Source organism: Falco punctatus (genome assembly GCF_963210335.1).
Source record: "Falco punctatus genome assembly, chromosome: 6".
NCBI classification, from domain to species: Eukaryota; Metazoa; Chordata; class Aves; order Falconiformes; family Falconidae; genus Falco; species Falco punctatus.
The window spans coordinates 66,653,403-66,674,916 of NC_137585.1; the positions used below are offsets into that span (position 1 = coordinate 66,653,403).

General features: G+C 39.8%; 1 protein-coding gene across 9 annotated transcripts in view; it reads right to left on the minus strand.

Moving 5' to 3' along the window:
* Positions 1-21,514, minus strand: part of PCLO (piccolo presynaptic cytomatrix protein) — a 385,852-nt gene that overhangs the window by 91,110 nt on the left and 273,228 nt on the right. For 6 of the 9 annotated variants that reach the window (XM_080392024.1, XM_080392028.1, XM_080392027.1 and 3 more), the window contains exons 11-12: positions 3,663-3,771; positions 3,001-3,068 (exon numbers count right to left, since the gene is read on the minus strand). In XM_080392024.1, the coding sequence (XP_080248150.1) occupies positions 3,001-3,068; positions 3,663-3,771 (177 nt within the window). Of the gene's footprint in view, positions 1-3,000; positions 3,069-3,662; positions 7,589-21,514 lie in introns of those variants that run through there. The other 3 variants (XM_080392029.1, XM_080392030.1, XM_080392031.1) reach the window with 2 other exon arrangements.

Here is a 21,514-nt window from a genome sequence, read left to right on the forward strand (position 1 = left end):
TTGTGGCATTGAAGAGTAAAAGCCCTGACTCATCTTTCCTTATTACACACACCTATGTAAGGCATCTGCAGTAGGAGTCTGATTGCCCTCTCTATTGCCCAGGAATGACTAAGGAAAAATTAACTTTTGTAGATGGCAGTCTCCATTTAATAGAGAAATGAGGTCAAGTAAGTTCCATCTGTGCTTTAAGTGTGTAGAGTTAAAAGGATACTAGGCTCGTCTTGCTTCCCAGGTTCTCAGAAGTATGAGAGGTTTAAAGCAATACGTTAGCCTTACCCTGCCTGCTAGGCTGTATCTGTTTTTAATGTCTAGAGGGAATGGAGATTGTTTCTTTCCAAAGCACAGTCTGCAAAACCTGAGGTGATGGCAAGAAAGACTTGGCTTGGTAGCCAGAAGGGACTCTGCTGAGTTCCAGCTCTGAAACCACTAGAAGATTCCTAAACTAGGAGGAAGCATGCCTGCAATAATGTGGCAATTTACTTTTATTCCTGTTCTTTCCCATTTTGAGTTTTCTCCATTAATAAAAAATACTGTTTATTCTAGCTTCTATCCTTTCAAAACCCAATTTCTGTGTCTATGAATGCCTTTGGTGTTTTTGATCTGCTCACTAAGAAAAAAAACCTGTGTGTAGCTCTGACTCAAAGCTCTGTCAGACTCAGTGTTTGCTTTCCATTAATACCAATACCATCCATTTTCAACAAAAGGTAGCTTAGTAGTAAGTATATTAATAGATAGGAACAGTTACATGGTCAGAAAATGGAGGATTTAATCCAGGTAACTTGTGTTCTTATTGATAAAAGAGCAGCCACAAAACCACAGAACTCAGAATGGACCCATGAGATGCTAAGTGAAACATTCGTAATCTGCACTGAACTTGCTGAAGGGCAGTATTACTGGTAAGATTGTGGATTGTGGTTCAGACTTAGATTAGTTACAACTAATACCACAACTGGAGCCTGCGGTCATGGTATTGACCGAACAGAAGAGAATCCCCCCTAAAACACTGCCATGTTAGAAGTCATGTAACAAAACTTCACACAAAGTACTTCCTATTGCACCCCTGTATCTTAGTAAATACTGTCTTTTCATCACTAATAACAGGCTGCAAGTCCTGTGTTAAGCTAACATAGGCCTTAGGACTTGTGTGTTATTTGGACTTGCTCCAGTTTGCTAGGAGCTTTGTTTTAGCTTGTCTGGCTGCAACAGCAATTGTCTAATGACTGGATGGCTATGACCTTAATTTGTCTGAGTTACATTTCACCTTGTATAATTATATGGTATGAGGCCTATTCTTAGCAATTTAGAAATATATAAAGGCACAACAGTAATTGCACCATGTAGACTGAAGTATTTTTGACTTAGATTAATTTGCAGCTTATAGGAGCACAAACTTGGGGTGACAGCAGTGCTGCAAGGTTTGGGCACAGGACAATAGCTGAGGTCCCAAGGATACCAGCTACTTGCTGGTCAGTTACTGACACTGATGCAAACTCAGGAGCTTGGCAAAATAAATTTTAGGAGCAACAGAATGAACAAAGAACAAGAATGTATCACATGTAAAGCGTACAATATCCAGTTAAGTCATATGCAATGCAGAGCTACTGACCACTGAGGAAAGAGCCATCTGTGCTAGAAAACACAGAAAAAGCCCCAAGCAGATCCTGAAGAGGAAGGAATCATCAACATCATCCACCTCCCAGCAAGGAGGAGTAAAACACTCTCACCAAAACCATCACTCCCAGCAAATTCCTCAGGACACAGTCAATTTGCCACAATGCCTCAGGGTGAAAGTACAGCCTGCAGGGCCCAGGGCATCTGCCAAAGCAGGACATTTGTGGCACAGTTTTCTGTGGCGTGTATAGTTGAAGGGGTAGCTAATGTGAGGTTTTCCCTGGCTCCCAAATGTTAGCTGCAGTGTTGTTACTGATATTTCCTTTGTATTAATTAGTGTAGACTCTGTAACTATGGATTGAACTGGGCTAACAAGCATAGAACCATGGAATCCCTTAAGCTGGAAAAGACCTTTAAAATCATCAAGACCAGCCATTAACATAGCACTGCCAAGCCCACTGACTAAACCACTAAATCCCTAAGCGTCGTATCTACATGTCTTTTAAACACCTCCAGGAACGGTAACCCAACCACATCCCTGGGCAGCCTGCCCCAATGCCTGACAACTCTTCCAGTGAAGAAATAAGCCTCCCCTGGCGCACCTTGAGGCTGTTTCCTCTTGTCCTATTGCTTGTTACTTGGGAAAAGAGACCAACCCCCACCTCACCGCAACCTCTCAGGCAGCTGTAGGGAGCCACCAGGTGCCCCTGAGCCCCCCCTCTGCAGGCTGACCCCCCAGCTCCCCCCGCCGCCCCCCCCAGCCCCTGCCCCAGCCCCTGCCCCAGCCCCTGCCCGGCTCTGGACACGCTCCAGCCCCTCTGCGTCCCCCCTGCCCTGAGGGGCCCGACCCTGAGCCCAGGCCCCGAGGGGCGGCCGCAGCGGTGCCCAGCACAGGGGGACGGGCACTGCCCCGGCCCTGCCGGCCACAGCGCTTCTGACAGCGGCCAGGGCGCTGCTGGCCCCCTTGGCCACCTGGGCACGCTGGGGGCTCCTGCCCAGCGGCTGTGCCCAGCCCCCCCGGCCCTTTCCCCCGGGCAGTTCCCAGCCCCCTGCCCCCAGCCCGCAGCTGCCGGGGGCTGCTGTGCCCCACGGGCAGGGCCCGGCACTGAGCCCCGCTGCCCCTCACACCGCTGGCCTCGGCCCCTCGGCCTGGCTGCCCAGAGCCCCCGCAGAGCCCCCTGCCCCCCGGCTGCCCAACTTGGTGCCATCTGCAAACTTACTGAGGCTGCTACTTGATCCCCTTGTCTTGGCTTATGGTCCACTTTCTGCCCATGGCAAGATTTGGGATGTAACACCTGAGCTTATAATGCTAATATCCCATCTTATATCCCATCCAATTTACAGCTGCTATCCTGTCTTACAATATCGAAGCAACAACTTGTCGCTCACCTGCCTTGACAGGCTCGTGCAGCTCCAGGTGCTGGGGATTCTCAGAGTCCGAGAACATGTTCAGGTCCCTAAAGAAAGCAATGAGAAGCCTGAGACAAAAGAAACTCTTCCCTCATACCCTCATTATTGTTTTAAGTAGATAAATGAATAGTGGTTCATGACAGAAAGCAGCTCCCAAGCATGGCCCCTTCGTAGCTGATATAGATTTGCAATGCTGTTAAAGAGCTGAGAAGAAAAGGTTCCTTTAAGGTGAAATCTTTAATGGATTGAATGCAAGTCTATATATTTCTTATGATGCTTAAATGACTTTCATCTAAAGGATGCAGATTTCAGTAAAAATTAGTGCTAAATTACCATCTTTTTCTAACCCTAGTAAATTCAGTGAATTGTATGCGTGTCAATGAGAGAAGATTGTGGCCTGACAATAGATATCATTTCTTATAGAAATATAATTACTAACAGCTGATTCATATCTTTCCTTATGACTTTAAAAGAAAACAAAGAACAAACAGACCTCCCACACAGTGAAATCTCACTAATTATTACATCGGTGTTTCGTGCTAACAAAGGTTCCACCTTAACAACTGTAAATTTAAAAAAAAAAAAAAAAAGCCATGAAAAGCCAAAAAAAAATGGAAACAGAAAGATGGGGAAAAACTCACAGTCTTACACATATTTCTGCTTCCCCACTCTGTTGAATAATAATGCTCTGGACTTCTTCATAAGTTTTCCCAGTCAAGGGGATGCCATTCCATTCCAGCACCTGCATTCCTAAGAAGGCAAAACAGCATCAGCTCAAGCACTCAGATGTTGACAAAGGCATCAGATAGACTGCTTTGATGAGAAGATTTGATGTGACATTCAGTGAATGTTGTTTACATGGCAGGACACATTAGCAAAGCACTTTCACTTCACACAGATTCTACTGCCCTTCAGCTACATCTTACCTGTTGAAACAAGACAGGAGATTAATTCCTTTTGGATTAAAACTATACATGCACTCTCCACCGTCTGGATTGCATGATATTGAAAAACTTTTGCAATATCAAAAACATGCACACCCACCAACATGGCAAGAAACCAAAACATATTCTGTATCAGACGTTTCCTGGCCAGCCATGGTCTTGGAAGATAACTGTTCCCTACAGTAGCACGTTGCTGTTCAGAAGCTGAGACTCAAAAAGGGACTGAATTTGTGAATGTGATTTGGTAATTCAAATACATTTTCTCTACTTCGTCACTTCAGAAAATACAACCAGATGAAGGCAGCTGAGTGACGTGATTTTAAACAAAAAATGTACCTCCACATTTAAAACATAAGCCTGGAAATATTCAGGTTGAAATTTTTCTTCCTTATCTTTCTTATGAAAAAGTGACAAAACAGCTGAACATAATTTGTTGTGGAAGATAGGAACAGAGCTGTGATAACCAGGCTGAAAAGTCCTGAATACTGATCTAATCAGTTCTGTCTTCCAAGTGTCCCAGGACTGAGCCAGGAGACTGTATGCAGCAAGGTATTGCTATAAGGAAGTTTTATGCTCAGTATTTGCAGAGTCAATACCTCTATACATAATATGAGGTGTATCCTGACAAGGCAAGAAATTTTTTGGTTACAGTAAAATGCTTAAAAGAAAGGAAACTGTAGATTCATATCTGGGATTTATCTTAGGTTCTGAGAACGGCATTCATATTTTGAAGTAGTTAGTCATAAGGATGATTCCAAAGAGATTAACTTCTCACTAATGTGGAAATGTCAAAATCTAAGCCTCCGGCTCTAGGGGAAAAAAATTGCTTAATGGGACAAGATACTGAATTCTTAATAGTCCGCTAAAAGCTATGTATTACGAAACATCTGAAAAACACATCATCCACACAGCAAAAACCACAAACACTTAGCTTGCTACCACTTACACAGATAAAACCAAGTCTTCACCTGGGTCATATTTTTATTTCAAAATCCTGTGCTGTTGCATATAACAAATGGGAAAAATAATGAAGTGAAATGTGCAGATAAACTCATAGGAAAACATGTTGCTAAATAAAATATAATGATAATTGCTTGTGGAATAAAGCAGATGAAATTATTTGACAATGAAAGAATATGAGAAATAAAGACAATAACTTTATTGTACAAATTTTTCAATAGGATTCAGTGAATTAGGATTTGAAATATCAGATTTGCTCATAACTCTGGTCAGTAAGAATTTATCATTTTGTTTGCAGCTGTTTACAGAACTACAGACTGTGCAGAATGTCTAAAAAGTGATGCTCAGAAGGCTGTAAAGCCAGCTGCTTACTGCCAAAATAGATTTGCCTTTTCCTAAAATTTATCCCCTTTCATTTACCAGTCATCATTCAAAAGCATGATCTTGCTTTTGCTTGTTAGAGCAGATCTGATTTTAAGCTCAGTTCCTCTGGAATAAAGCAACAGTAATTATGAATAAAAGCATCTCCCCCTATTTTCTGCCATACAAATACACCAGCATGCACTCTGTCTTTAGAAGGCTTCTAGAAAGGAAGGAACTGAAGTTATTTTTGTTATTTGTGTGCCCTCATAATGCTATCGTGGCATAGGATGTTGAGTACAACAGTACAAACCACTTGAGTAAGCCAAGCCAAGCCATCACTTCTATGTATTGGCAATGAACAAGAACAAAGGTGGAAAGTTTTAGGTATGTGAGAAAGTGGTTAACAGCCTTTTGTAAAAAAAAAGAGCTTTGTTGACAAAATGCATCCAGCTACTGTCGCAGATTTATCACATTCTGCTTGCATTGCCTTCAGAAGAAAATTTACCAGGGGAGCAGTAAGGCCATCATCAATTACATGCTTTAATTTAAAAGACCAGCAGGAAGAGCCTTGCTGAGTACCGCTGCAATGCTGGGATCTGGAAATTAAGTCTGATTTCTACTGGTGAGATTTTCACTGCGTGCAATGGCATTGCAGTTGCTGTCTTGGTCAGTAAGGCCAAGCACACGTGAGCAAAGCAGCAAACCGAAAGGAAATTGAATCTCAGCAGCCTTGACTCACACAGAGATCCATTTAAGTTGTCAGTACAGGGGTATTTTCTTTTTATTGGCTGCCTTGTGGATTCATGAATATTTAAAATCAAAGCAATTTAAACATGACTTAATTGATCTGACTGATAGCCCTGGGGTCTAAGAAAAAAGCTTTTAGGCAGGAAGCTGATTTCTTTTCTTAGAGTAACTGCTAAATACCTTTTGCTGAAAAAACAGTATTTTACAAAGAAAACCTTTAGGAAAAATGTGAGTCTAATCAACTAAAAGAGGAAAAAAAGTATTGAGAAGTCAAGGACACTGTGATAAAAAACTTTTTTGCCTAAAACCCAATCACATTCTGTAGCTGTTTTTAGGTAGTCAGGACATGTTATTCACATTTCCAAAACTTTGTATGCTTCACATCACCAGTTTAGTAAACAAAAAACAAATAGGAAGATGAGAAAACTTACATTGCTCCATGACAACTCTGCTGACAGAGGAAGAACTAGCAATTGCCCTGATAATTGAATCCATAATTCCTTCTAGCATCTTTTTTTTTTTTTTCTTTCTTAATTTTATTGGGATGGCTACATCCTGCATTTATGGTGAGCAATGACTTATTTTTAGCAATATCAGCTCCCACAGTCAGCATATCAGCTTTATATATCAAGACCTCCTCCCTGCTCCACTGAGTGTGCTTACACACATTATCTGTTCAGTCTTTTTGGCATCTACTTTATGGTGACATTTAGAACCTGGAATCAGAATTTTATAATTTTCCACTGATTACAAAACGATTATTCCAGAGAGGGAATCTCATACATTTGTAACTGCCATGGAGATATCCACATTTAGCTAGCTAAATACTATCCTTTCCCTTAAAAAAACCACAAAAAAACAAAAAACGTGCTACAGTCCTACTGTATTGAGAGAAAAAAGCCTATTGTGTTCATATATTCTTCCAAATGCATGTAACTGGCCACAATTGGAGACATTATCAAAATCTAAGCGTACCTTTCCTCTGACACAATATAGGCACAGTGTTCTTTATATGTACCAAATAAATATCTCAAAGTCTCCTGTATTTGTAATAGTTGCTGCCATCAGTGCTTAAACTAAGAGCTTGCTCCTGGAGGGAGGGTTCAGTGCTTACATTGCAGCAGTAAGGAAAAGCCCACCTTTCACCAAAACCCTCATGGCAAGGAGAGGCTGTTACTTTGCTGTATTGGATTATAATGGCATATTTAACACATGGCTTAATGCTGTTCAAGATTGCCAGGCTCTTTTTAGCAACTAGTAAAGTGTTAACATTTATTATTTTTGTTTAGGCATTGGTAGGCCAGTTATCTGTTAACTGGTAATAAAACCTGACGACTCAACAGAACTGATTTCCTTTTCCTGACATTCTGACTAGTCATTTGACAGCTTGTGAAATGGTAGCTAAGTACTGGTGAAACTTGAAATTTGCTTTTAACAGTGGGGAGCCAGGGACTATTAAGAAGTAGTTTCTATCAGCCCAGGGATGAAAGTGCTCAAATAATTACCTGGAGCCCCTGGGGAGCATTCAGCATGCTTTGTTGATCCTGGAAGATCTGTGAAATCTTGGGGAAGAAAATTTTTGTGTAGAAAATATTAATAATGTGGAAAAAAGATGAGCTCAGATTCAAACCTAGGGCCAGACTTGAGCTTACACCACCATCCACAATTTCTCAAGAGCCTGAGTAAACCTGTGTCCCAATATGAGGAGCTAGTCTACTGAAACTTGTTTTGACTGACCACACACATGGTTTGAGTTGGTAGACTTCTGCTGATAAGGTTTTATTGCTTATGGTAAACAACTAAGCACTCTAATTGCTGACTATTTAGATTTATAAACATCCTATGTGGAACAGCTGTCAGAAAAAAAAAAGCTTACCTAACAGCAAGGACTGTGTTGGTATTGCTCCCTGTTTAGTCTTGTGAAATGTTTTATAGCTGCTCAATCAAGAAGTGCAAAATGCAGCTCACTACTAATGTTCAGCTGCCAGTTTAAAATAAGGCATATCTTAATCATAAATGTTTCCATATATTTACAAGTATTGCAGAATTATAGATTGACCAGAGAGATTGTGGAGTCTCTGTCCTTGGAGGTGTCCAAAACCCGACAGGACATAGCCCCGGGCAGCCTGCTCTCACTGACCCTGCGTTCAACAGGGAGCTGGAACTAGGTGATCTCCAGAGGTACTTTCCAGCATCAACTATTTTGTGCTTCTATGTAAAATAGTTAAATTTTGCTTTATAGATTATGCTAATGTTTTATTCATATATGCTGTAGCTCTATATTTCAAAAAAAGCACAAATAGACAATTCTAGGGATATTAGACCTGCCCTGTGATGTCCATAAATAGTGTGCAGTTCCATGAATTAACAGATTTGGTCTAACTGAGGAATAATGAATAATTATTCCTTATCTCTTTGATCTCCTGTAAGTGAGTGGGTACCTACTCAAACTATTTGTCTTTTTTTTCATGAAGAGGAAAATATTTAGAAACAATGAAAAAGTCTGCAATATCAAATGATCAGAAATTAGTTCCATATTGAAACCTCTGTGTGCCTAAAGCTCATAGCTTCTTTTAAAATCTTGGGTTATACTGAATTTTAAAAGTTAGATATAATTGCATCCTGTATCATGGATCACAGTATTTAGGAGAAACTTACACAAAAACAATTGTTCTTTGTTCTACTTTTTGGCACAGATACTTTGATGTAATTCCTTTGGGTAGACTCTGCCCTCATTAGGTAATTAGTAATCAAACTCATCAACTGTCATCCTATTTAAAACTAAACTGTGAGAAAGATCTGAGCTGATAAAGTGAATCATTGTCTTATTGACTCTTTTCAGAGTTCTGATAAAGAAAAGATACCTAAGAGTGATCAAAAAATAGTACCAACTATGGTCTTGACCCAACAAACAAAATACCCTTAATTTTCAAAGTGTTTCCTACCACTGATTTTGTAATGCTATGGCAATACACAAATCTCGGCACTAAAATTGTTGCTTTTAATGGTTAACAGTGAAGATTCGATGGTATCATGGTTACGTCAAATGTATTAAACTAAAAGCATTTCAGGAGTGGATCTCTGTAGGGCATATACAACCCCTGTTCATGGTCAGTGGTTTGAGGACTGTTTCTTTGGAGATGTTGTTCAAGGACTGTAGCTGCGAACACTCCCTGCCACAGACCCAGACACTGGTTGTCTTTCTACTTTCACTAGTTGCAGGAATTCCATTAGCTTTACTACTGACTTTAATGTAAAACACTCATACAAGTGCTCTTTAAAAAAAAAATCTAATTATTAGATACTACTGTACAATACCTTTGGACCAAAATTTGCTCTGTATTTGTGTACACCAAGAGTGACAAAGAGTGTAGAAATTTTATAGAAATGACAGCTTCTCTCAAATGCCAGTAACAGGAGTGATTCAAAGCCACAACCTTGGACTATTTATAATGCATTTTCACATTCAGAAGAGTTTTCAGGAGAAAGACATGCTGCAGAATACCAAATAAATGACTACTTTTTCTCTGAAGTGAATTTCATACCAGCAAAGCTGTTAGATTTGAAAACTTAAACAATTAATATATCCACAGAAACAATAGAGCAAAGTTGCAGATAGCCTATGCTGGTGCTTCAGAGTATTTTACCTTAGACCCAGAAGAGCTACTTCTAGCTTCCTTCTCTGTAACTGGTGAGTCCTTGGCTTTGCATTAAGATCTTGAACTTTATTTTCATTTACTCCATGGAACCATGCATCTATCAGTTATTTAGATCCCATGGCTTCATATAGAGCTGGCTGGAGAGGGGTTTGTTCCTTTATCCTGCAGCCTTGAGTGAGAAGCTGATCATATGGTATGAAAAAGCAATTGAGAGAAGGTTAACAGAGCAAAATAACTGAAATGTTGATGATGTCTTTGGGGGCTGGGCATGGCCTGGATTTGGAAAGGCTATAGCATCTGTGCCCAGATCTATCCCAGACATTCTTGTATAATTTCCTTTTTTATGTCTGCTTCCTTAATAGTGATCAAAGGCAGAAATATTTCTCTGCTTCATGAGGATACTGCAAGGGTATATGTGTATATATATATATATGAAAATATATTTGAAGAGCTCTGACTCTGCTTGGGTGGCTGCTTTCAATAAATACATCCTTCAGTCCATCGCCTGGGCGACAAAGCTGTACTGTGTAACTGAATGTGATTGTATATATGGCATTCCTATTAATAAAAAGGCATAAACCAAATCATAAAATATGCTGGCAGAATAGGTCTTAGTATTAGAGTTTCTGACTGCCAACTGAAAGACACAATATATATCTCAGTTTCAACTCATTTTCTGTTATTTTCCACATTTTCTGTCCTCTTCAGGTTCATCTTTAAGATATGAGCTGGCTGCATGAGTAAAGTTGAAATTGAAAGGAATCTGAAAATCAAAGGATTTTATTTCTCTGAATATGAGCCCCAACATTGTTGCTTCAAATACAGGAATACTAAACTGAGCCTGATTTTTATTCCCATCTGTAACACAATGTACACAATTATAAAGTTAATCTTGGTCACCCTGCATACACTGTTAGACTGCAAAGTCTCCTATTTGGTATATCCAAGGTGCCTGAGAAGTGGTAAAACTGTTGTTGGCTGTGTCACTATGAGTTTGTAATTACTCCTAAAAAATCAGACTACACATATAAACCCGACTATTTTTCCATTTTTTAGAGTCTCAGAAATGCTCTCCTACTGGAATTGAAAAAAGATTTAGACACTACAGTATTAGAATAGAGGCTCTGGCTATCCTTACACCATCATTATACACACAGGTTGCTGGGGTATATTCTCTGCTTCTTCATAGTTTGTATTGCTTATTCCTATGCAAAATAAACTTGTCAGTTTGAGTTGCTATTTTCACTAATCCAATGCTCACAGAGGAAAATTGGACTCCCTAAGCTAGCAGCTTCAATCAGTAGAATGTGAATGTTAGTGTCTTTCCATTTCACAGAAGAATTTAAATTCAGAAACATTACTTTGAAATCCCAGAAAGTGCTATGGAAGTTAAACGTGCACTCAGAATAAGCAGAAACAATATCAGCTTGCAGCCTGACATTCAACACTAAATGACTTCATGTCCTGTGTTCTCCAGTTATTCTTCTTTTATTTCTAAATGTTTCTGATGTTTAAAAACAGGTTGATGAAAGTCAATGTGTTAATGTATTTCCCTGTACTGCTGGGCATGAATCACAGGAAAACTCATTATTTTTTTTTTAGACACCTTAACTCTCCAATTCATCATTTGCACCCAGGCTGCGTATTTTCCATTATTACAATAATTATTATATGGGCAACACTCACAATTCTTAAAAATGGGTACGTTGTTCGTCAAATAGAAATTATATAATGGACCTGCCTATGCCTTATGGCTGCTACAAGGAAATGTCGTTTGTAAAAGTACAGCCAGAGCAAACCAACTGTGTATTTGGGGTGTATTTGGCATTTACAGGCAGCTGTACACCAGACCCCTGACTGGTACAGCTGCAGTTATCAACCCAACACCAAACACCACTCTAAATTAGTCTACCGTCAGATTTCTATATACATTGGCATAGGATTATGTAGATCACCCTTCAGTTTGAACTATGCTAGGACAACAAGTGATGATCTGGATGTATTTGTACGACTAGGATTTAAGCTCTTGGCAAGTTAAATGAAGATTAGAGTTACTATTTATGAAAATAAGTATGATATAAATGATAAATTTATAGGGCTTTCATCGCTGCTATATCCTCAAACATTGTATTACACTGGAGTTACAGACAGATGATCAGTTTTACCATGCTGAACAAAATGCTGTGGTGCGTTGTAATTATTCAGTGTTTCAGAAAAATAAATGTTTTTCAAAACATACTCTTCACTGAAGCTATAGAGCATAGTGTATTTAATTTGCTTTCAGTAATGTCATATGAAAGATGAGAATTATTTTTCCAGGAAGATGAGCTTCCTGTAGAGAGCTCTAATTTAGCTGAAAGTCTTAAACATTTCATTATCAGGTTGTGTTCACAAAAAAATCCACTTTTACAAGTAGTTTGCTATGAATTCAGATTTTTTTTAAAAAACAAAACCATTTTAATAATATAAATACACATTAGAATGAAAATTTGTTTAGTTCAAATTCACCTAAAGATTCACTTAAAGATCAGTAAACAATGAGGCAGCAGGAATTTCTTTTTGGCATCTCCTTCATGAGCGAGAAATAAAAAACATTCTTTTAATGGGAGTTTAATGTCAGGTATGAATTTAAACTAGTATATCCCTGTCTACAGTCAATATTTATCAATATTGATGTATTTAGAATTCAGTGGTGTGTTTTTCAATTGCTATTTTTGAGGAAAAAAATATTCTTGTTTACACAAATGCACTTATCTTAATCCAGTTTCTATCAGTTACAACTGAGAACAGTGATATTTGAAATTTTCTTTCAGAGGGACAAGAGGAATGTGTCATGAGATGCAAGCATACAGTTCTTGTAGAAGTTTCAGTGTGTGTCTGAAGAATCATTCTCTCTGTATTACTTAGTTTCTAGTTTCCTTAACAGTACAAATCACTACAGCGAACATGTCAGTCTATATAGAACGCTGTTTTATTGTGAAAACAATTAGACTCTAAGCACAACTCTTAATTTAAAGAAAACTGACATAACTTATTAGTGTTAACATTCCTTTTGTACTTCCAAATAATAATAAAAAAAAGCTTTAGTGGTCCATCTTCTACAGATGAGGAGCGAAACTACCCATACCTCATGCAGCAGGAAGCCCACTGGCTGGCTGCTAAGATACCCATGGCCTGATCTTCCCTTTAACAAAGTGAATCTCTGCCAAGATCAAGCTCAACAGAGGGATCCAAGACAGATCCAGACTCTCCAGCCCCAGTAGTGTTAGCGACTGTATGTCAGCAGAGGATTTACACCTGACATTCTGTTCTGCCTCCTATATCACCTCCATCACTTCTTGCTCTTCAACAAAAATATCCCCCATTAATGAAAGAACATGGGATATATTGGGTTCAGGCCACTCATCATTGCTACATCAACAAACTAGCAAGTATACAGCAGTCTATGGCATCCTAGTTGCCACTCAAGTGGCAAGAAAAACTCAGGGAAACTCATGAAAATTAGGATCCCATCTCTGTCAAGCAGAGCTACGTAATAGAAATCTTAAGACAAGTATGAATGAAATATGAGTGAGAATTTATGTATGTAGGACTGCCAGAAGGAGTGGTGGAGGAAGGAAAAGGAGATTCATGGCACATAGGTTAGCAGGTCATCAAAATCCCAGCACATTTACATGTGGCTTCTCAGGACACTTAGCTCAAGAAAGGGAAAGCAGCCTAAAAAAGACAGGGCAGGCTCACACTTCAGCAAAGGACTGAGGAAACCAGTGCAGCCTAAAACCATAAAGAGACAATGGCAGGAAGATAAAGAACAGGACTAAGGCCGTAAGACCCCAAGATAAGGAAAAAAGGTCAGAGAGCAACCCAGCCACATTTTCCAGTGACTCACAGAGGTATTGTTACAGATCTGCTAATAAGTTAGAATTAATTGACTTTATTTGATTTTATAAAATCATTTTAATAGAAATATAAAGGAATAAGAAATATATTTTAATTAAACTCATAGTTGAACAGCAAAAGCTGCTATGAAATCCTCTGTACAGCCCTATACCAAGGCCAGAAGAATGGGTTAGAATCATTGAATAGGAATGCTTAGCACTTAGGTAACAAATTTGAGACTTTTAGATAATAGTCAGTTACAGAAGACTAGTCAAATACAAAAAAATCTGTATGTAGAAAGTGTATTGAGATGTCAGAATGCAGAAATAATGGGAACTGGGAGCAACCAAATGAAACAACTCGTAGTTACCTGCCAAGAAACCGTGAACTTTAGTAAAAGGTAATTCCGGCAGGGAGAGATCACGACCACCAACTCATATACCACCCACCCAAATCGTACCCCAGACCCATTTCTGGACCTTTCTAACCTTTACTGCGCAAAATTGGATATGGGAGGAGAGTATGTTAATCATTTTTGGGAAATACTATGTTTATGCATGAATACTTAATGAATATGTATGAATAAGTTCTATAGATGGTGTATGATTTTGAAGCTTGGTGTGCGTTGATCGTGAGAGGACTCACTCACGCACCCAGCTGTCCATAAAGAAGTGTCTGCTTATCTGCATCACATTGGTGTCGATAAGTTCTTCATTCTGAGATTTCGATAACAATATGAGGTATAGAAACAAAAAGTCAATCACTATCAGCTTCTAAAAGTGTCCAAAAGGCATCTCTAAGACCATCACATGGGTGCCAACTCAAGAACCCAGATGTTGCAGCACAAACAAACTAGTAGGCTGCAAGAAGGCTTTTACCATCCTGTACCAGGTTAACTTCAATAAGTATTTGTCAAGCCTTGCCCTGGCACAGCCATCACCCCCCCCACAAGGTTTCTAAGGTTCATCTACTGTCCATGCTCTTTCTTCATACTCTCCAGGCCAGTCCACTCCGCTTCTTTGCCTCTGCTGCATCCTACTCCCTGTTTCTCCTACCTCCAGGGCACGCACTCTCTCCTCCCTCTGCTTCTTCCAGGTCTCTCTTCATTGACTGCTCCCCTCTATTACCCCTTAGAGCTATTTAACTACTTAGCAGGAACCAGCCACAGCTGCACCTTATCCACATCAGCCAGCCCACCACCCCTGAAGCCAGCCCACAGCTGTATATTATCAATGTTAATTAACCCAGCTTCATTCCTCTGCACCCGGAGGATGATAATAAGAGTCAATAGCTGGCATCCCCTGCTCTCTCAACATACCACCTGCATACACACATTCTGGTGCTTAGGAGAATGTGTGTTTGACGGAATGGGTTTATTAAGAAAGCACAACAGACATAGAACACTAATGTAAAAAAAAAAAATATCACTCTTAACCGAGGATCCCCAGCCTGCTGCCTCCATTGGGGTTCCCTGAAGAAGGGCTTCTGATACAGATCTGCACTGCCCTGGGAATCTACCCTTGCTCGATGAAGCTCTGGCTGGTCTTGAGTAATGCCACCGCTAAGGCACTATGGTCCAGTTCAGAAAATAATGGAATTATTGGGATAATTTAAACACTGAAGGCATGCTAGACATGAGCAAAGGCCATGGTTATGCATTGGATGACAATGTTACTTAGGGTCATATACAAAGAAGAATGTAATTTTTTTGTAATTCACACTGAGCAAACACCACTGTTCAAGTAAGTCAAGCCTTCTTAGCAAGTATGACTGAAGACCTTAAATTACACTCTGTTCTATAGGATAGAGTGAGATCTTTACTTGATGTGTTCTAACAGGAGTACTCCGTCAGATAAGGAGTCAGTCAGTCTGTTCCCCTGCGTGCCAAACGGCTGTACACCAATGCACGCAGCATAGGGAATAAACAGGAAGAATTAGAGATCTCTGTGAGGTCGCAGGGCCATGATCTCATTGCGGTTGCAGAGACATGGTGCGATAGCTCACATGACTGGAATGCTGTCATGGATGGCTATGTACTTTTTGGAAAGACAGGCCAGCAACGCAGGGTGGTTGCTCTTTATGTGAGAGAACAACTGGAATGTATCAAGCTCTGCCTAGGGGTGGATGAAGAATTGAGTCGAGAGCCTATGGGTAAGGATTAAGGGGCAGGTTAACATGGCTGACACTGTTGTGACTGTTTACTACAGGCCACCTGATCAGGAAGAGGAAGTCGATGAGGCCTCTACAGACAGCTGGGAGTAGCTTCATGATCACAGGCTCTGGTTCTCACAGGGCACTTCAACAAACTTGATATATGCTGGAAAGACAACACAGGTAGGCACACATAGTCCAGGAGGTTCCTACAAGGCACTGATGATCACCTTTTGACACAGGTGGTGGAGGATCCAAGGAGGCGAGGTGTGTTGTTGGACCTTGTACTAACAAACAAAGAAATACTAGTGGGATAGTAGAGTTCAGGATCCTGCATGGAGGAAGCAGGGCAATGAGTAGGATTGCAATCCTGGACTTCAGGAGAGCTAACTTTGGCCTCTTCAAGGACCTGCTTGGAGGAATCCCATGGGTTAAGGCCCTAGAAAGTAGAAGAGTCCAAGAGAGGTGACTAATATTGAAGCAACACCTCCTCCATGCTCAAGATCAGTGGATCCCTATAAGTAAGAAATCAAGCAAAGGGGGCAGGAGATCTGCATGGGTGAGCAAGGATCTTCTGGCAAAACTCAAACAGAAGAATAAAGTTCACAGAATGTGGAAAAAGGGATAGGCCACCTGGGAGGAATACAGGAGCATTGTCAGAGTATGCAAGGATGTGATAAGGAAGGCCAAGGTCCATTTGGAATTAAATCTGGTGACAGATGTCAAGAAGGGCTTCTTCAAGTACATCAGTAGCAAAAGGCAAATTAGGAAAAATGTGGGCCTGCTGCTGAATGAGGTGGGTGCCCTGGTGATGAAAGATACAGAGAAGGCAGGGTTACTGTATACCTTCTTTGCTTCAGTTGTTACTGCTAAGGCCAGCCCTCAGGAATCCCAGACCCTGGAAGCAAGAAAGTCTACAGAAAGGAAGACTCTCCCTTCGTCGAGGAAGATCAGGTTAGAGATCATTTAGGCAAACCTGACACACATAAATCCATGGGCCCCGATGGGGTGCACCCTCAAGTTGTGAGGGAGCTGGTAGGTGGTATTGCCAAGCCACTCTCCATCACCTTTGAAAGGTCACAGCAAATAGGAGAGGTCCCTGAGGACTGGAGGAAAGCCATTGTCACTCCAAGTGTTCAAAAAGGGCAAGAAGGAGAACCCAGGAAACTACAGGCCCATCAACCTCACCTCCATTGCTGGAAAGGTGATGGGATAGCTCATCCTAGATGTCAGCTTTAAGCATGAGGAGGAAAAGAAGGGTATCAGGAATTCACCAAGGGGGAATCATGTTTGACCAATCTTCTCTGATGGAATGACTGACTGGGTGGAAGACAGGAGAGCAGTGGATGTTGTTTACCTTGACTTCAGAAAGGCTTTTGATACAGTCTCCTGTAACACACTCATACATAAACTCAGGAAGTGTGGACTAGGTGAGTGGGCAGTGAGGCGGATTGAGAACTGGCTGAGTGGCAGAGCTCAGAGGGTTGTTATCAGTGGCACAGTCTGGTTGGAGGCTTGTAGGTATTGGTGTTCCCCAGGGGTCAGTGCCAGGTCCTGTCCTGTTCAACTTATCCATCATGAGAGGGTCCAGCAGAGGGCTACGGAGACGAGTAGGAGGCTGAAGTATCTCCCTGATGAGCAGAGTCTGAGAGAGCTGGGGCTGTTCTGCTTGGGGAAGAGAAGACTGGGAGAGGATCTTATCAATGCATAAAAAAATCTTAAGGGCAAGTGCCAAGAAAATGGGGCTGGGGTCTTTTCAGTGGTGTCCAGTGACAGGACAAGGGGCAATGGGCACAAACTGCAACACAGGGAGCTTCTTCTGAATATGAGGGAGAATTTCTTTACTTTGAGAGTGGCAGAGCCCTGGGACAAGCTGCCCAGAGAGGGTGTGGAGTCTCCTTCCCTGGAGATAGTCAAAACCTGCCTGGATGTGGCTCTGTGCACCTGCTCTAGGTGCTTCAGCAGGGGGTTGGCCTAGATGATCTCCAGAGGTCCCTTCCAACTCCAACGGTTCTGTGATTCTGTGATAATAATCTTCTATACCCTGGGGGTAATTTTACAGTTTTGACATTAGGTGATTATTCAAATATAAAGTAGATTTTACTCGCTATTATCTCATTTGTGACAGTCATGTAACCTGAAAACTAAGGAAACCAAATACAAACTGCTGGCCAGTGCTATGCAGTTCTCATCTCCTGTATCTATCTATATTTCAGATATATAATTCTCCTTTTAAGAAAGTTTTAGGAAATTATGCTCTTCAGAATGTAAATAGGTAAGGTAAATCCATGATATTGTCTTGGAACCAACATGTTCGTATTCCAGTTCCAGCTGAGCTATATTTTTCAGTCACATACTGAGTTTTCAGATAGGCAGAACCATTATCATTGAAGATATGTAAAAACTAATTTAAAAATCTTTGGCATCATTTCAGCTGGAAAATATCAAGCAATTCTTTATCTTCTCCCCCCCCCCCCCCCCCCCACAAATACACAGCTTTTTAATTTCAAAAGGATTTTTCAATCCTAATTTTTTGATTTGATAGAATATTTAATATGAAAGTGAAACATTTCCATTTTTCAGGAAGAAAATTTTACTTCATTAGAAATCCAACTTCTATTTTTATATTAACAGACATAGGCATGGGTGAAAGGACACAGACATGCCAAAATATGGTAGTGATGTAGAGTTTGCTACTTTTTTTTATTTTTCAGGAAAAGGTTTTTTGCTTGTTTCACACAATTTCCATCATTTCATGGACATGTTTATCACCAACAACATTAATCTCATATCACTAGGAAGTACTAGGGTAGAACACAGATTTTAAATTGCAGTATAAATAGATCTGTTTGCAAGTTCTTAATGGTATCTTCTGAGATGGATAGATGCTCTAATATTTAATCAAATAAATACTGCTTTAGAAATTTGACTAGATGTGCCAGTTAACTAATTTAGGAAAAAATACTTTGTGTAACAGCTTATAAGCAAGAAGTATTGTTTTTACTACAGGAAATAGTAACCTATTCACAGAGATTAAGAAACTCTTGATTTCTTATGAGATGTTAAAATATTTTCCCTTCATAGAGCTGTCTAGAATTCTAACTACTGGAATGACCAAATGGAATGAACAACCAACATTTGCTATGTTTCTTTTGTAGAGGTTAACTTGATGTTTATATGAATTCCTGACATATAGCATGTCCATAGCTGTAGGACCACAGTAGAAAGCATGTGGAGCAGATACATTTGATTATTGGCTGGTTTCAACAATTAATACTCTGAACCACAGATGAAAATGCATAAAACAATCTTTTTCTTTTCCTCATCAAATTTTGAACATATTTAGAACAATAAATAAAGAAGCATGGATAGCAGTATGTATGTCTGCAGGGAAGAACTGTCACGCACACAGACAAAATCTTTTTTTTTTTTACCATTTTAGGCTTACAGTCAATATACCAATTTTTAGCTGTTTAAAGATAAACGTCTTGCCTCAGCAGTTTTCTAGGAATTTTGAGTAGTTAACGAGCAAGAGAGGCAGGCTCCTCTTAGGATGGTTCTTCTCAACTGACACCTATTTGGAATGAGATGAATCACGTCCCTTGGCGTATCCTTCTTTCACTTGTGGTTAGAAAAGGAGCCCATAATAAAAGCTTAGGAAAAATACTTACTTTTCAGACACCTAAAAATAAGTGGATTGATTCCCTTATTTGTCATCTAAGATTATAAATCTGTCCTAGAAATGGAAACAGACTTTGTTTCCCCTTCAATTTAGCAAACTGGCAGCTGTACCTTATCAACAATGAGATGAATGAACTGAGAGATGGATAGTGTACCTGAAGTGAAGGGAATTAATGGAGCATCATCAGAGGTGATGTTGTACACCTACTTCTGCTACAGTCAGTCAGGTGACCGCTACAGGTAAGCCAATTAGCCTCTCTATGTCTCAGTTTCTTCATGTGTTAAAAAGGTGTGTTGGAAAGATAATGGTATTGTACATTAATTTTGAGATTTGCAAGCAACAAGTGCTGTTTACTAAGTGTATTTGCACATCAGAAATCTTGCTAACATTGAGTTGTAGGAGATAGAACTTTTGAAGTGTCAAGGGCTTGGTATTAACTCACACTTCTGCATCACTGTAACTCATTCATACAGGATTTTACTGAAAAAAGTTAGGATTGTTCAGCTTTAAGAAGAACAGTTTACATATCTGCTAGACAAATGAGAGATACTAAAAGTTACCAGTTAGTAATGATTGGCATTTTAATTCTAAATTTGACAAACTGCAGAATTTCTGTTTTCAATATTCGTTCTTCCAAGTTCAGTGATAAAATTAGGCACAAACCCCGCTTTTAGGAACATCTACTGAGTAACATTATTGGTAGTCCAATTTCACTGCTGGGTTCAGAGCAACTAGGCTCCCTCATATGATGCTAAGACTGCCTGGAGCAGTGTTTCCAGATCCCAAAGTTGCCTTTCCCAGAAACTCAAGCACTACTCACTGTCTTAGCACAACCTGAGCTAGGAACTACGAATCAGAGAAATTTGGCAGGTTTAAATGTGATTTATGAGTAGATTTTAAAAGTAGAGTCAGATCCTTATAATATATATATCCCCTATAAAACTAATCAAATAGGGATAGAAACTTGTGCATGGTCATATTTAAGAATAATGGTTTAACTTGCTGTACTGGTTTTGGGTGGGACAGAGCCATCTCACTGCAGGGGAGTGAGTGAGCAGCTGTGTGGGGCTTAGCTGCCTACCAGGGTTTAAACCACACTTGCAAATCTGCAACATGAATCAGAGAAAGGGAAGTGAGCCTCACTAAGAGCTGCCATACATCTCAATGAGAATGGTCCATGATATGCAACTAAAAAGGCCTTTAAAAAAATCATTTTAAATCAAAGGATTTAAATTAAAGAATTTAAAATAATCACTACTCTTCTTGCTACCTTAGAATGTAATTCTGCTGTTGATTACACATCTCCGACATACTTGGAACTGTCACACAAAGTTTTTTATTAATGTCTCTTTGTGCCAATTTGATCTGCGGTGCTTGATTCAAGGAAGTAGCGTCATTCTTACAAATAGGTCCATTGTTATAAGTGTAGAATTCATGCATGAGGAAAGAAATAACCTTGTATGTAAATGATGTAAGCTTAGGCCCATGGTTATGGCATTCTCTGTAGGGCTCTCTAAAAGAAATGTGAATGCACAATTACTGAAGCTATACTGTATATTTAATATGGGATGGTGGTTATCTGGCAGCTACATACTTATCAACTTAGATGAATATTCATGCAAGATGTTAAAAAGAGGCCCTGTTGCTTTTACTGAAACTGTTCTTTACAGTAAGGTTTTTTATTATATTACAATAAGCTTTTGGAACTGAAGTCATAGCTTAAGAACTCACTATGCAAAACACTGCCCAGCTAAAAACAGAAAAAACAACCCATGAAGACCAAGGACTAATCAACTTCATGACACACAGGGTGGGAGAGAAGCTACAGGAAAGGAGCAAAGTAATAAAATAATAACACAACTATGTTCCTGTTTGACTGTTCCATACTTCCTATTGATGTCAAATTTTGATTCAAAAGTTGGCTTTAAATTATCCCCAAGAGACATAAGGAACACTTTCTTTACATGTACATGAGTTCCTTCTTCAAGGCAGAGTTGCAATAAAAATTTCAATACCAAAACCCTTACAGCTGCAGGTTCTTGGAGGGAACTTGCATGATAAACGTGTGGTTCTTTTTTATCGGTTTTAGTAGGATTAGAAAAACTACT